The sequence below is a fragment of the Lactuca sativa genome, chromosome 7, assembly GCF_002870075.4.
Source record: "Lactuca sativa cultivar Salinas chromosome 7, Lsat_Salinas_v11, whole genome shotgun sequence".
Lineage (NCBI taxonomy): Eukaryota > Viridiplantae > Streptophyta > Magnoliopsida > Asterales > Asteraceae > Lactuca > Lactuca sativa.
The window spans coordinates 15,022,364-15,039,296 of NC_056629.2; the positions used below are offsets into that span (position 1 = coordinate 15,022,364).

Sequence of the window (16,933 nt, forward strand, 5' to 3'; positions counted from 1 at the left end):
CCTCGCCAGACATATTCTTCACCGAATTCACTGCTGAGACTTAACATGCTCCCTTTCTGAGTCCAACTCTATCCCTTCCATGCTGGCAGGATGACACATCCTTCAACTTCAGGGCAACTCCCATGAGTTCTTCTCCGCAATCACATACACATGCTGATCTGGCTCTAGCATTCTCGGGTTGGGAAAACCCGACACACTGACGACTTCTCCAAACATCCCACAGGATAAATTACCACTGCATGCATGATTTCTTGTTCATACCAAACTGGGAATCCAAGGCTCCATCCTTGCATCCCTTCCGAGCCTCTTTGGCCCTACACGCTCGGAACTCCTTCCATGACCTCAGCAGACATCCAACCCGGATGTGATTCCATACCACCGGCGCAAACACACTGCTCAATAACCATAATTGGAACACCTCAATCATACCTCCGCTTAAGATGATTTCGAGACAGTTCCGGTTCTGAAAGTTATTACCAATTTCCGTTGCTCATCCTTACTTTTTAGGTTCATCAATTGTTAGTTTAGGGTTGTGTGGATACCTGCAACTGGAAAATACATGCTTAAAAGACGAAGGAGATGGTGGTAGGGTCTACAGGAGGGGGATAGATAGTGGGCTTGTTTCTTTTTAATATTTTTAAAATATTAAATAAGTTATTAAAAATAAGGTAGAAATCTATAATAATTTTTTTTAGTTTAAACAAAGACTCCATAAAACTAGGCTAAAATGATTAAATCTGCAAGTTTTTTAAATTTGGATCTTAACCAAATAAAAAAAACAAGAACTAGTTTTGAAATTTTGTCTTTTTTTTTATTGGTCAATTTTTAATCAACAACGAACTTTCAATTAGTAGTTACTTTTTGGTTAATCCGTCAAAATAAGTTAAATGACTAGAACTTTGATAACCAATTATGTCTTTAGTACTAAAGATAATACATCTTTGTATTTCTCTTCTGTTATTACTTTTTTGTGAGGCTGGAGCTTCTTAATCTTTATTATTATTTCTTCCCAACCTACTTTTATTTTTTCAAAATTGTGGTGGTGGCGTCCTACAAGTTTTACTCGAACAAAAATATTTCAAATTGTTTTTCTTTTCGAGAAGCAGGTGGTAGTGGGATCTGCCACTACAAACATACCGACAAACCTACATTACGAATGTTGGACTAAGGGAAAAAAAAATAAGTATTAAACAAACAGTTTTTTACAACTGAGAGGTACATGATAGTTGAATATTTAAAAAAAAAAAGTTGACTTCTAACACACTTTACTCTCTTATTTTGGATCACGTTTGACATTTTAAATCAAAAAATAATAACAATTCATAATGTAATAAGAAGTGATTTATTTCAAACTCAAAGGCAATTAAACACCGCAAAGGGATTCCCAACAACAGTAATCTTTAATTTGATATGAGTTTTTTACATTAAACATGCTAACATCCATCTCTAAATTGAATCAAAAGCCAGTCTCCAGTTCCTTGAAGATTGCGGGTTTGAATCATCTCCTTTTACTACATCAAAAAGAATATTGATCTCAAAATAGAAATGAAAATTAAATATGCTGAAAACAACGTATACATTGTCTGTAAAAAAATATATATATGTGCTCGGTAACATCACCTGAAAAACATGTGTATCTTTGTTTTTGTTCCAAAAATGAGGGCAAGTTTCCTAAGTAAAACAAGGACATTGGAAAGATAGACATATTTTTCAAAGGTGTTCTTATTGAGCACATTTCCTCAAAATTCCTAATAGAAATGCTTCATTCCATTACCATTCCCCAAGGAATCTGATTCCTATTTTGTTGATTTCCAATTGGGGTCTTTTCATTAATGCATCTTTTGCATGGGACCTAAACCAATGACACAAAAATGGTCTACATTGGCCTTTTTTATTTCCTTTCTGTGGATAGATAAAAAGCTACAGATTTTAATCATCCTTGTAGATCAATTTCGGGTAATCAGGCCTCCACATATTGTTCTCCACATGCACAAGAATTTCCTCCTGCAAAAATTTATATATATATATATATATATATATATATATATATATATATATATATATATATATATATATATATATATATATATATATATATATATATATATATATATATATATATATATATATATAGTTATCCTAATTATGATAATTCTATTGGGTCATTCTCATAAATCTTTACAATTTTTTTTTACCTTATTTAGCCTTTGGAGATCACGAGAGTTCATTCCACGGTATCCTTCTGCTAAATCCTCTTCTATTGCTTCACTAATGACAGCAGCAGCTACTGATTTTGTTATCTCTCGTATGCTGGATGACATGTCATGCACATTTTATTTTAAATTAATATTAATATTTGATCACAAGAAACAAATATTATATTGATATTTACCGGGATATTGGAGGGTATATCATCCCATTCACAACCTCATCCTCTTTCATACATTCAGCTAGGCTGTGGTTTATATAAGATACCAAAAAGTTATGAAAAACAATAATAATCGGTTTTCTATTTTATAAATTACAAAATTACCACTCAGCTGCAGCCTGTAACATGCCATCTGAGATTATTCTAGCACCCGATAGAAGAGTACCAAGCCCAATACTGCAAATCAAGATTTACTCAGATGAAGCAAAAAAAAATTATTATAAAATAAAAATTCTCTCAGGCACTTTTGTTATATAGGACAGAACAGGTTGTACTGTGTTTGGAGTGTATTGGATTTGGATCAGGATTGATGTCAATAAGACAAAAATTGCCAAAAAATGTGGGACAGAGATCTCCGGCTTTTGATATTTTGTTTATGTAAAAAGACTTAAATGCCATCCTCATTCTCATAAGATAAGAACTGACCCAGGAAAAAGATACATATTGTTTCCCTGGTTGCAATAGCCAATGTCTCCACTTCCTGTAAAAAAAGTCCAAGTAGGGATAAAAGACGAGATAAGAATTTAAGGGAGAATTTTCATATTTAATGTTAAAGCATGTATTTATTTTTATATCTAACCAAAAAAAATTTGAATCAACATTTTGGTAAATAAGACTGACTCCCATATTTATATAAAATCAGAAGACAAACCAAGATCAACATTCTGAAATGGGCTTCCACTAGCAAAAATAATGTGTTTTCCCACAACAGAAAATGCTTCTTCAGGGGTGCATTCAGCTGTCATACAACAAAATAATTAAGCACACTTGAGAAAATTGTAAAAAGTTATGATTTAAAAGGGAAAGTCTCATTTCTTTTGACTTTCTTTATTAATTCGTTATTTCTGCATTTACGTCAATTATACCATTCATTGTGGGATTTGACAATGCAAATATTGCTGGTCTGGTTGAAGTTGAACCTCTAAACGCTTCTAATACCTAGAAAAAAAACTAGTTCAATTACATGAAATTATAGAATACAATGTGTTTTACTAAATAAATATATAAAAAAAAAATTATACCTCTTTAGAAAACAAGCCACCAACTCCAGACAACCCAAGGAGTACATCAGGCTTTACCTCCTGCACCTGATTAATACATATAATACCCAATATAATCAGTATATGCAAATGATTAATAAAAGTAACAGTAAATTACATTTTTGGTCCCTGAGTATAACCGATTCTTTTTAATTTTGGTCTCATAAAGTTTTCTCTTGCAATTTTGGTCCTTATTTGAGGTTCTTGTAACATTTTTACTACCTGTTCCAAGTAAAATGAGAAAACCTTTTGGGACAACATTGAAAAAAAAAAGATCGGCTATGGACAAAAAATGTAATTTACTATTAAAAAAAATAGTCAAACCGTATAAAGTCAACACACCACTTCTACAAGAGTTGCTCCTTCCCTCAAACCTCTACGCTTAGTTTCATTGATCTTTCTTGCAAATGGTTTGAGTTCATTATCAATGCCTGCACGCTCTTCTGTGATTAAACCCTGATTTATTTCACCAAAAAAATAGGAAGATGTAAATGGTAATAAGTAATAAGTAATAACCAGATTTAATAAAACAATTGTAATGAATATCAATGTATACATACATCAACATCAACTACCCAGAACTGACTTCGTGCACTATCGTAAGCAGCTTTACTATCTCCCAACATTCTTGCCATTGTTCTCCTCGCTGCTTTCACAACCCCAACTCCTGCACTGCAGTTTTCAGCACTTATAAATCATCATCTTATTTAATAATTAAAAAAAAATTGTTTTTGTATTTCAAACCAGTTAAAATCTAATGAATTAATAAATAAATAATATATATATATATACACCTTCCAGCACCAGCAACAACAATATTTTGTTTTGGGAAGTCGATCATCATCTTTTCTTGTGCTCTTACAGCTCCTAGAAGACCAGCGACTACAACTCCGGCTGTTCCCTGGACGCAAGGGTAAAATGGTCGTTTACTCTCCAAAAAGGAAAAATCAATTAATTAATTATCCCCTAAAAGTGCTTTACCTGGACATCGTCGTTAAACATTCTGTAGGTATTTCTGTAGCGATGCAATAACGTTGAGGCCCACTTGCTTTGAAAATCTTCAAACTAAAATAAAATCACACCTCATAAGTCATAAGAATCTACATGGAATATTCACAAATAAAATGGTAAAAACTGAAAAACCTGGAAAAAATCATACCTGAACTATCACATGGGGCCAACGATTGAACACAGCCTCCATAAGTTCATCAACAATGGAAAGATATTCCTCACCTTCAAGACGACGTTCTTGCAATCCTAAGTCTAGAAAAAAAAAAATAATACTATCCTCATAAAGAAAATAATTTGCTTAATAAAGTTTGAAAAAATAAAACAAAAATAGCGTAATATATGTTAGAAGAGAAGAGAAAAAGTTACACAAGGGATTTTCTAGAAGGTTCTCATTGTTGGTTCCAACATCAATCATGATAGGAAGCACCTGTTACAATGAAAAAAGGAAAAAGATATATGTTTGCATGTGAGAAATTTTAGAAATATGTTTATATTGAGATGGATAATGTGCAAACATTACTCTCTGAGGATTTATTCCAGCTGCAGCAACATATAAATCCAACTTCCCGATTGCAATTCCAATACCCTGAACTCCTAGATCACCAAGACCCATGATTCTGCTTCCATCAGTAACAACAATCATATCAACCTACAAAAATGTTAAAAAACTTCTGAACACAAACACCAAAGTATCTATATCTAATAATTTTTAAAAAAAAGAATCATATTATATCATTTATTTAAAAGTAGAGTACCTGTTCAGCAGGCCAATTATAAACCATTGACATCATTTCTCCACGATCAAGAGCACTGAAATACATCCCCCTTGGTCTTCTAAATAATCCACTGTATTTCTGACAAACAAGTCCTACTGTTGGAGTGTACACTATTGGGGCATACTCCTTGATATTGGCCATTAGAAGCTGTCATAACATAGATACAAAATACAATGTTCATGGTTAACACCAAATGTAAACTACCTTAAAGAGTTCTTTTTTTATAAGAGTCACTCACCTTATAGTACATTGTTTCATTTCTATCATGTAGTCTGTTAAGTATTCGCCACTTTGCCAAACTGATTGTGTCTGAAGGCCCATCTCTTGCATTCATCTCAAGCTTCTTCAGCTCCGTCACTGTAAATTTTATAAAGATAGTTTAGCAACATGGAATGCTTATTATATTTAGTAGCAAGTGAAATAAATGAAGTTTTTAACATACTGAAGCGTTCAATTTGTTGTTCATCAGTCATGATGTTTGGAGGTAGAAGTCCACGTAGTTCTAGACGATCTCTTTCAGTCATGGAGAATGCTGTTCCCTGTTAATCAAAGTTGTCAAGTTTAATCCTGATTATTTGTTAATTAATGGAACGCGACCATAATAATTCATTCTTTTCATACCGACTCATTATTCAATAACTAGGTATATTTGATTGGCTAATCGTTTACATTGGATCGGCTGAAATATCAAATCGTTCATATTCCTCATGAGGGCAGAATTGTGAAATTTTTGATGGAAATGAGACGGAGAAACTGAAGAGCAAAAAGGGGAACCTTCCCACACACTTTTTGGACAACATTACCGAGTTTATAAAAGAAATTATAAACGACATTGCACAAAAAGTGACATTTGATTCAATTCATTGATGTACCTTGTTGAACCATGGGTTGTGAAGAATGTCGACACCTTTCTTATGAAGAATGGTTGGTCTATGGCATTCGATTGTAGTGAATGATCTTGAAATTCTGTACTGTATGCCTCTAATCAGAGTCGACGATAGCCGAACTTGGCGAGAGAAATTCGACATTGTTTCTTTAAAAATCAGAAAGAATGAGTAGATTTACAGAAATTTGCACTCCAATTGCGCCCTAGATGATAAAGAAAGAGGAATGCCTGTATTGAACTTGCTATTTGTGGAAGTTAAATCGGTTATGATCACCAACAGTTTCGCTTTGGCAACTTACATAGACCACCCTCGGGTTAGGCTTAACTATAGGTATCGCCTTTAAGTCTTGATAAATACCAATTAACCCCTGATCTTTTGCATGATTGTTATCCTCAATAAATGTCTTCCTTTATCTATAACTAGGCGAATGCCCGCACGTTGCGCAGTAACACCTATTTATTTGAAGTTTTTACAAATATATGTTTTTTATTTAAATATAACAATAACATTGTTGTTAAATTTGATACAATAATTCGTAAAATAAATTGATTTAATATATTGATTATTTTAAATTATATGATGATATATACATCTATTATAATTATATAATCTCAATCATTTGAATAAATTCTAACCGCGAGTTACACATGAATAAAATTAAATATAATATATGGTTTAATGTTATTTATATTTGTTGTTATTGTTAATTAATTTTTTAAAATTTATTTGTTTAATGTTTTAATTCTTGTCATTATAATTATTTAAAATATCATACACTGTTTTTTGATTTTATATAGAGTTATTTTTAATAATTATTATTTTAAGTTATTTTAAGCTACTTATTTGAAAATTTTTAAAGATTATAAAAATACTTTAGAAAATATTTTAGTTACATTGAGATTATAATTTAGTTTTTGCATTTATCACTACAGTTTATTGCTTTTAACAATTTATAAAATATTCTTTGGTTTTTTAAGTAGAACTGAAATTTATATTTAAGTTGACAATGTAATGTTATATTTAAATTAACAATTTAAGTATTTTGTCCCAACTGTTTAAAAGTTGTAGCTTTAAGTTGATAATAATTTACATACAACAACATTTTAAATCTAATAAATTAAGTATAATATATTAAAAGTAAAAGACATAACTTAATAAATAGATGTAAAGATATTATTTTAAAATTGAAATTTAGTTTATTTATGATTACACTTTAAGTTTGATATTTATTAACCTTATTAACCAACTTATAATCATTATTAGAAGGACACTACAACTTATCACTTTTAACTATTTACAAAATATTTGTTGGGTTGTTTAAGTTAAACTAAAATTTATATTTAAGTTGACCATGTAATGTTATACTTAAATTAATAATTTAAGTATTTTTATACAAATTGTTCCAAATTTGTATCTTTAAAATGATAATGGTTTACATCCAACAATATATTAAAACGAATAAACTAAGTATAATATGTTAAAAGTTAACGAACATAACTTTATAAGTAGAAGTAAATATATTATTTTATCTAACCTTATTAAACAACTTATAATTATTATTAAAAAGAAATTGAAAAGTCATGAGAGTTTCAAATGAATGTGGTGAAAGGAAAAATGCATGGGAGTTTCTATTGGATTAGTGTCTGAGTCCATAACTATTTTGATATGTACTTGACCCGATTATGAGCATGGTCCTTTTGGGTTGCCTTCACCATAACAATATGTAGGATGAATTAAGGAGAGAAATGTTTAATTATGATTTATTAATATATTATGAGAATAATATATTAAAGGAGAAATCATATTGTTTAATTAATATTAGTCAATAATTAATTATGTGGCTAAAAGAGATTAATTAAATATAGGGGATTAGACTGCAATTATTGGATAATTGAGTTATTGGGCTAAGGAATGCTAAAGGAACAAGGGATGAATGAAATTATGATGGGAGCCCATCATATTTTCGTCCATGGCCTTATCCAGAAGGTTCCATGGGCTGCTTAGAGTTTAAGCTGTCCATTAGGGTTTTGATAGAAACCCTAGCAGCCCAGACAAGTATATAAAGGACCCCTTAGGCCCCAAAAACGTGGGTAACCGAATCCTTAGGGTTTCTAGACATTTTTGGGTGCCTCCTCTCTTCTCCTTCTTCATATAGTTGCTTAGTGGTGTTTGTGACTCCATTAGAGGTGCATCACTTGAGGCACTAAGCTTTTGAAGCCAATCAAAGCAAGGAATTGATTGTTATTGCAATATAACAATCAAAGGTAATTAACTAACCCTTATTTCAGTTTCTTATATGATAGATCTAGGGTTTATAGCTTTGGATATTCAATTGCATGTTCATTAGACAAACTAGATCCAAAAGCTATTAGGGTTTGCATGTACACCATAGGATTGATGTATTGCTCAAAACCCATCAGTTTCAAATGAATGTAGTGAAAGGAAAAATGTTTCCTTTATAATTATATAAAGATAAGAATAACAATATAGATTCTCAACCTTATATATTTTTGTAGTTTGAGGAATTTTTTTTTCTAAGAGTTAAACCTTTGGAGGATTAGCAAAGTGGAGGTGGCTTGTTTAGGATGAGTAGGTTGGGGTGGGGAGGGTGGAATGGATCTACCTATAGAAAAAAAAACAAAATTTTTCTTTAATTTTTTACTAGTCGTTAATAGATTGTGTCTCATTGTAAAAACATTATTTATTGTCATAGTTTTTTCATATAGTTTTTAATATGAATATTTTCACGTTGATTTTGATAATATTAACATATTTCTTATTAGAGTTTTATGTTTGTAATTGATAACAATGTCAATGTTTTGGATACCGAAGGTGCATAAATAGAATTGACATTGCGAACGATAAGACGGTTTTCTTAATTATGACATTTTTTGTGATTTATAAAAAAGTTTTGAAAAAATTATAAAATTTATTAGGCTTGCGAATTTTAACAAACATAAAAATGGTTGATAGAGAGCAATGAGAATGAATAATTGGAAGATTGTTAGAGACTAAGAATTTAGAGAGGTGGTTGGCTGATAGAATTGTTTTATCTAGGCTTACATATTTTACTTTCGATTTTACCACTAAAATTACGTGTTATATGGTCATTATAAAGGGTAAAATTGTTGTTTTGCATACAATGAGATGAAATATCGTAACTCCCATTCTTTAAATGGATTCCGAATATAATCACTCAATAACAATGATATACCGACAAACAATATTGCATTAATATGAATAATATGTAGAAAAATGATGTCACAACTCACAACGACCAAATATATAATAAAAACGTCTCATGCCATCGTAGATTACATATTTTGTTGCATCATCAATAACTATTGAAGGATATAGAACACTCCTCGTATGGGCATTTTGAAATAGTCTTTTAAAAAGATTTTTAATCATATATGAAAAAAAAAATTATAAGGTCCCACATATTTAAGTGTTTTGTAAATTTAAAATTTTAAAATTCCAAAATATACGAAGGCGTAACACATTAATCATAAGACAAAAGTAAATTAAACATTATCTCATACATCAAATTGAAATTCCTATAAAATTCCTTATGCTTCTTATGTATTTGAATCGCCACCTAAAGTTTCTAATATCAACACAAGTCAAAATAATAGGTTATGTTTAGGGAGCCTAGTGAGCATTATCAGGGTTATACATTTATGAAGTATATAGACGTTTACAAAATCCATATGCAATATATAAACCTCAAAATATATAAAACTCATTAAGTTACACGTAACTTCGATATTAGATAAAATATTGCAATGACAAAACACATTGTTATAATGATCAAATTCTCAATATAAATAATACAATGCATGATATGGAACTAAGCCTAACCTGAAGTTAACTCATCTTACAATAACAAGGTCATTCGTCTCAAGGGATATCTCAAGGTAAACCTGAGGGAAAAGATGGTAACCCGAAGCAAAACATGGTAATAGCATCACACCTAAAATTAGTTTAGAAGGTTCAAATAATCATAAATTTGGTATATGACCATGACACATGAGACCATGGAAAACTTGTTGGGTTTTCTATGCAAGTGATTGATAATAACCTTAAGTGTACATGCACCCTAGATCAATGTATTACTATAATGGAAACTGTAACGCCCAGTTTTTTATACCAGGTACACCCTAAATTTTTATTTCTCATTTAAAATTTACAAATAGTTTTGGTGTACACTAAGACACTGTAATACAAAAAGTTATCACCAGGGAGCGATCGTACTGGTCACAAGTATAGGATCTGAGTCGAGGGGAAATAAACTACATGCAAAATAATCATCACAACAACGTAAGCCTCACAACTTAGTGAATAACAACTACTGTAACATAAATCACATACAATAACTTAATATCAATTATAAGCAACAAATAAATTACGCCACATAATGGTGTTCTCATACCCTCTTATAAAATCTAGTGTGTAATCAATTTCTCAGTAATAATCAATTTATTAATAATAATAATTTTCTTAATAATAATCTATTTCTTAATATTGATTTATCTTGTCGGAATGATCTATCTCTCGATAATGATCTATCTCGCAATAATAATCTATCTCTCAATAAGGATCAATCTCTCACTCATGATTTAACTCTCATCGATGATCTTACTTTCATCAATGATCTATCTCTCATCAGTGATCTATCACTCATCAGTGATCTATCTCTCATCAATGATCAATCTCTCAATTGCGATCAATTTCACAATCAACGACCTGTCTCTCAATCATGATCTAACTATCAGTTGTGATCTATCTTTCACTAATCAATCTCTCGATTAGTATCTATCCCTCAATATGATCAATTATTTAAATTACAATATATTCATATATAGTGAAACAACGATATCTCAATAACAAGTATTGGAGCAGTGTTGCTCACCTCGAGGTTGGTCAATTCCTAGAGGTTCCAGTATATATGACCTTGTTTTCAATTTTAGTTTTGTAACTGTTAAAACAATTACCACATACCATTCAATAACCTACTCAGCAAACTTTGACCATCTCAATAGTCATAACTTCCAAATCACGTTATCGATATATCAAAACTTGTTTACAACTTATATCCAAATGTAAACATAGTTTTTTCGACTAATTAACACTACAGGTTTAACACTCAAGATTCTAGCATAATATGACTTCATGGTGTACGAGACTCATCCCAACATATGTATGAAATACACAAATTAATCGTTGCATAAGCTTACCCTTGACATCGGTATCGCGAAAACTGAGGCTCATAACGACGTCAGGCCTCTCGTAGACTTAATTCTTCCAAAATTCGCCTCTTTTTACCCCTTATCCAATCTCTGAGTTATTTTTGTTCATTTTCCCCAAAATGAACAAATAAGGGATTTAAAAATGTTATTATTATTCTTTTGTTAATTCAGTTGTACCACGTCGTGGTGTCGCAATTATTTTGTCGTAACTTCGGACGACCATAACTTCCCCATACAAACTCCATTGTTGACGATCTTTATATGCACGTAACCGTCTCAGAGTGAACTAAAACTTTCCTTCACTAATCTTTTGCTCAAGAGTTGTAGATTTCCTGTTATAACGCAATATTTAAAAAGAGGTACATATTACCTTGCCAAAAACACCGTCACGTTGCACTACTTAAGTTCACCCATGGATGTATTTATGTCAAATACATCTTATAACACATAGTTTGAGGTTTTTTTTGGGTCATTATATGTATCGTAATAATATATGTCATGAACTCATGTGTCACATCAACCTACTTTCAAAACAAAGAATATTAACTAACGGAAGGGACAAAATTACTAATCGTTCAAGTATAATCTTATATACTTGTGATTCCTTGAAGATCTTGAACTTGTGGTTGCTCTTGGAAGGACCATCACTCAAAGTAGGAATTCCTTAAAGGCTCACACCCAATAGTCTAAAACCCTAGAAAATTGAGGAGATAGGAGAGAACACTTGAGAAATCAGATTCTCTAAGTGCATGAAAGAAAAATAACGAAATTAATGAAGGCCAAAGGTGTAACATCCTAATTTTTACGATTTTTTTTTTAATTTTTAACTCATATAAAGAAGCCACTTGTTATGAAACATCATAAAAACCATTTGTTCTAAAAGTTTACATTCCAGAATCAAAGTACGATCATAAGCACGAAATCACAAAATACAAAAGTTGTTGATGTGTGTACAATCTGGCATTCGCCTTCCGGTGATCATCTGAAGTACTTGCAACATTTAGTCCACAACTATAAGCTAAAGCTTAGTGAATTCCCAAAATACCACATACCACAATATACATACAAGAACACATACAACGAGTCCAGAACACATACAACGAGTCCATACCAACCCAACGTATGTCTAGACTCACAACACTTAATGTTGATCTTGTCATAAATTCACCCATCTTGTCCCTTAGCATCAAAATGTACCACACACACTATTGGCCATCCAGACAAAGTTGGACGCCTCATCCCACCACAAGATATGTCAACATATATTATATATAACACACCAACAAACAAACAAACAACTCAAAAGCATATGCAACCATCTAACTGGTATACCTGTGTAACAGTTCACTAAAAACAAGTTAACATCATATAGTGAGTCAAACTTCACACTACGTTACAGCTGGTAGATCACTAAATAAATGCATAGTTGTATGTAATCAAAGATAAGATAGACAGTCGAGCAGATGATCCTACATTAAAGCCACAACCAAACAAGGAACATGCAAGAAAGCCTAGACCAAGAGTTCTCAAGCTATTTCATATAAATACATACAACTCCTATGACATTCACTGCGATGATCACCTGCCCGATTAACACTATCACCAGTATACCACTATTCCCTTTATATCCTACCATGCAAGGATATACATTGTAACATATAATATAGTAAGGAAACTCACTTGATCTAACCAGTAAAAACTTAACAATAACGATAACAACAAAACAGCTAACAGAAGCAACCTAATGCCCAAACTAGAACTAGTCCTTAGTCAAATACCAAATTCTACTCAAGTTTGACTAAAACTCAAAGATCAATGGTCAAACTCAACAGCCGATTCATTGCACCGTGGCAAACACTATGGACGCATCATGGTGGCTAACAGAAAAATATTCCCGTTTTCAACCCGACACCGTGTTGTGGCCTACATCATGTCGTGCTGTGGCCGGATGCCATAACACCTTAATGGATTAACCACTTAAACCTTAATCTCTAGAGCTCAAAAGCTTATATATGTTCTTTCTAAAGGTATTAATGTATAAAGTTTCCAATTTTATCCATCAGGAAATTCCAATAAGTTAAGATCTAGAAACCTAAGTCCTTGATGGATTCACCAAGTGCATGAACACAAAGATTGGTCATGCAAGCAACATTTCTAGTCACTATAATGATCCAGAAGTCATAAAATGCACCAAGAGGTTCCGGAGTTCACTCAAACTCCAAGAACAAGAAGATTAGACCACAAGATCAAGTGACATAATCTATATCTAATGAATTAATAAATACGGTAGAAGCTTTATACCTCCAAATGGTCAGAAAAAGATGAAGATGGTGGATCAACACTAGATCCAAGCACTCAAGCAACCAAAGAGACTCCTTCTTCATCTAAGAACATATGGAGGCTAGGACGAAGAAATTATACGGGAAACTCAACCCTCACCACACAACAAAGGAAAACAACTGGTGAAAGAGAAGAAAAGTCCAAGCCTCAAGCATGGACTCCACAAGAAGAGCTAGCGTTGACACAATCTTGGGTTGACATTTTTAGAGGATTTAATCCACGGAAATGCACAAGGGCATGAACATTTATGGCTTCGCATTCTTGAAAGATTTCGCAAGCAGTTGGGTGAAGGTGATGACTACCGTACCAAACACCAACTTAATTCAAAATTTCAAGAAATAGTGAAAAATGTTTCGAAGATGAACATGTTGTACAACAACCTAAAAACCCAAAGGAGAAACGGTCAAGGAGATGAAGAAATTCTTCAATAGGCTTTACATTTGTTTCACGAGGAAACGAGAAAGATGTTCAACTTTAACGAGCCTTATAAATTGTTAACTTCGAGTCCAAGATGGAGAAAATATGAAGCCGACATCCTAATAGGAGGAGAACAATCAAAAAGAACAAAAACAGACTCCAGTGGATACATAACTTCTTCTAATGCTCGTGTCAGGATAGATTTCAATGTTGAAGACGAGCTCGAGCTAGAAGAAATTGTCAAACCGATAGGTAGGGACATAGAAAAAATGAAGGGGAAGATGTCTTCTTCCAATGCATAAGATTTCAACAACAAAGTAAACATAGTGCATAAAACGTCGGAGATATTTGATAAATACAATCTGAATTTCGTTGAACGTTTGACATTTGACAAAGAAAAAGTTGCCCAAATAAAAAAGAGCACAAGGAAAGAAAAGAAATTAAAGATATGAATTTCTTGGTGCAAAAAACCGATTATTTTTCGGGACAACTAATTTTGAAGACGAAGGAGAAGATCATGAAAAAACATTTCCCTAGATTGTTTCTTTCTTTTTTTCTTTTTAAATCTTGGTTGTTTTTATTTAATCTTGGTTGTTTTAAGGTATTTTTTTAAATGTGTGTTGGTTTTTATGTACTTTTTATTTTAAATAACGAAATATATCTAATTAATTTTTGTATTTATTAATCATTTTTAATTAACTTTATTAATTTTTTGAATTATAAACTTTAAAATTAAATATTTTAATTTTTAAAAAATAAAACTAAAAGATGATTATTTCTTGGTTTTTGGTAAGTGAAATTTAAGTAAGTGGAAAGTTAACGTGCCACAATTTTTACAATAAAAAAAAAAGTAAAAATAAAATATAGTTGGTCTTATACGTTTTCAACCGATTATAAATAAACAATTTTTACAAAATAAATAAATAAATAAAATATAAGCTAAATTAGCGAGCCGCATAAATAAAAATATTGAAAAAGCTCCCAATCTTTTCTTTTAAAGTTTTATTATGAACAAACCTCATAAAAAACTCTCATTTATGAATGCGGTGAATTGTGAAAGACAAAATAAGTTTGGATTTTAAGCTTTATGATCAGCTCATCTACAGATATTCAACTATTTAATTTGTACAAAAATTTTTAAGGAGATATTCAACTATTTAGTTTGTACTGAATTGTTTAAGGTCCTCGTTACTCGATTCCATTGCAATTATAAGACCATCACTAACTCATCTCCATTTTTTTCTCTATAAATGAAGTAAAAAATGGAGTAAACAGTGTTTCATCTCCAACCCTATTCTATTTCTCTCCCATTTTCTATCCCAAAAAGTATATTCTTGAAATATTCTATTTTTATAACTTATATATATTGTCAAATACACCCTTCTACTAATTAAACTTTATATTTATGATTAATTAATATAAATTAGTATATAACATTATATTATAAATATTAAATATTGTATTTAAATTATTATTAGCATATAAAATAAACCAGAAATGTATAAAATAAAAATGAGAGGGACTAAAATTGACAACCAAACTATGAGAGAATACTATTCATATCTCCAAAAATGGAGGTGAAAATGGGGTAGGGTTAGAGAAGAATGAGGGAAGAAATGGAAGAAAAAATGGAGTTTGGAGGTGGGTTGTAGATGCCCTAAGACCATCTCGAACCCATCTCCATTTTTTCCTCCATAAATGGAGTAAATAGTGTTTCATCTTCAACCCTACTCCATTTTCTACCCCATTTTTTACCCCAAAAAATATATTCCTAGAATATTTCATTTTTATAATTTATATATATTGTCAAATACACCCCTCTACTAGTTAAACTCTATATTTATGATTAATTAATATAAATTAGTATACAATATGATATTATAAATATTAAATATTGCATTTAAATTATAATTAATAAATAAAATAAACTAGAAATGTATAAAATAAAAATGAGAGAGACTAAAATTGACAACCAAACTTCACCTCCATTTTTGGAGATATGAATAGTATTCCCTCATATATGGGGAATACTATTCATATCTCCAAAAATGGAGACGAAAATGGGGTAAGGTTGGAGAAGAATGGGAAAAAATGGAGGAAGAAATGGAGTATGGGGGTGGGTTGGAGATGCCCTAAAGGGTGCAACATTTGAATTAGGGATAATGACTTGAAAGGGTAACGAACTTTCGACTTTTGTCACATTTAGTCACTAAATTTTTTTTTTTGTTATCTATTTGCCATTGAACTATTGAAACTGTTCACATTTTACACTTATAACCGGCTGTTACCGGTCATAAGGGTAAAATGTGAACAGTTTCAATAGTTTAGTGGCAAATAGATAACGAAAAAAAGTTTAGTGACTAAATGTGAACAAAATCGAAAGTTCGTTTCCCTCTAAAAAGTTCAATGACTAAATGTGAACAAACTTCCTATTGTATTATGTTTTAGCAAAATTATTTATTTTTGTTTAATTGTAGCAACATTTGTTGATGAAGAAATCTATGAAATAAAAAAAGAAAATGTAACATCCGGATTTCCAGGTATCATAAATTAAGTATTTTTCTTTTGAGTTAAGAAGAGAGACTCGACGAGTTGACGCCTCAACTCGTCGAGTAAGGTCGCGACCGATGGCTCGGATTAATGAATGGACTCGACGAGTCGGTGAGGCGACTCGACGAGTCCGCGCTGTTGGCAGAAACCCGAAATCTTTGGGCCCGAGCCATATTTAAAGGCACTTATGGCCTTCAATTGCGACTACCTTTCCCATAAGTGAGAACCCTAGCGA

The 16,933-nt window shown here is 31.5% G+C and overlaps 1 protein-coding gene across 1 annotated transcript; it reads right to left on the minus strand.

Annotated features, from left to right (window-relative positions):
* Positions 1–1,343: 1,343 nt before the first annotated feature.
* On the minus strand, positions 1,344–6,315 carry LOC111906043 (NAD-dependent malic enzyme 62 kDa isoform, mitochondrial). The gene is made up of 19 exons (XM_023901783.3): positions 6,128–6,315; positions 5,698–5,794; positions 5,494–5,612; positions 5,235–5,402; positions 5,000–5,128; positions 4,846–4,906; positions 4,628–4,731; positions 4,450–4,533; positions 4,263–4,369; positions 4,029–4,140; positions 3,811–3,924; positions 3,451–3,516; positions 3,295–3,367; positions 3,081–3,167; positions 2,855–2,909; positions 2,534–2,605; positions 2,393–2,455; positions 2,196–2,310; positions 1,344–2,004 (listed from the first exon to the last, which is right to left on the minus strand). Exons 1-19 carry the CDS (start codon positions 6,281–6,283, stop codon positions 1,930–1,932), a joined length of 1,857 nt encoding a protein of 618 aa, XP_023757551.1. The 5' UTR covers positions 6,284–6,315; the 3' UTR covers positions 1,344–1,929.
* Between the last annotated feature and the right edge of the window lie 10,618 nt (positions 6,316–16,933).

Bases quoted from the DNA above. Each gene is read 5' to 3' on its own strand.
- LOC111906043 (XM_023901783.3), bottom strand. From the start codon at position 6,283: ATGTCGAATTTCTCTCGCCAAGTTCGGCTATCGTCGACTCTGATTAGA. The intron at 4,370-4,449 runs GTAAAGCACTTT...CCTTGCGTCCAG, and splicing joins TGTTTAACGACGATGTCCAG to GGAACAGCCGGAGTTGTAGT. The intron at 2,606-2,854 runs GTCAGTTCTTAT...CTTGATTTGCAG, and splicing joins AATATGTATCTTTTTCCTGG to TATTGGGCTTGGTACTCTTC.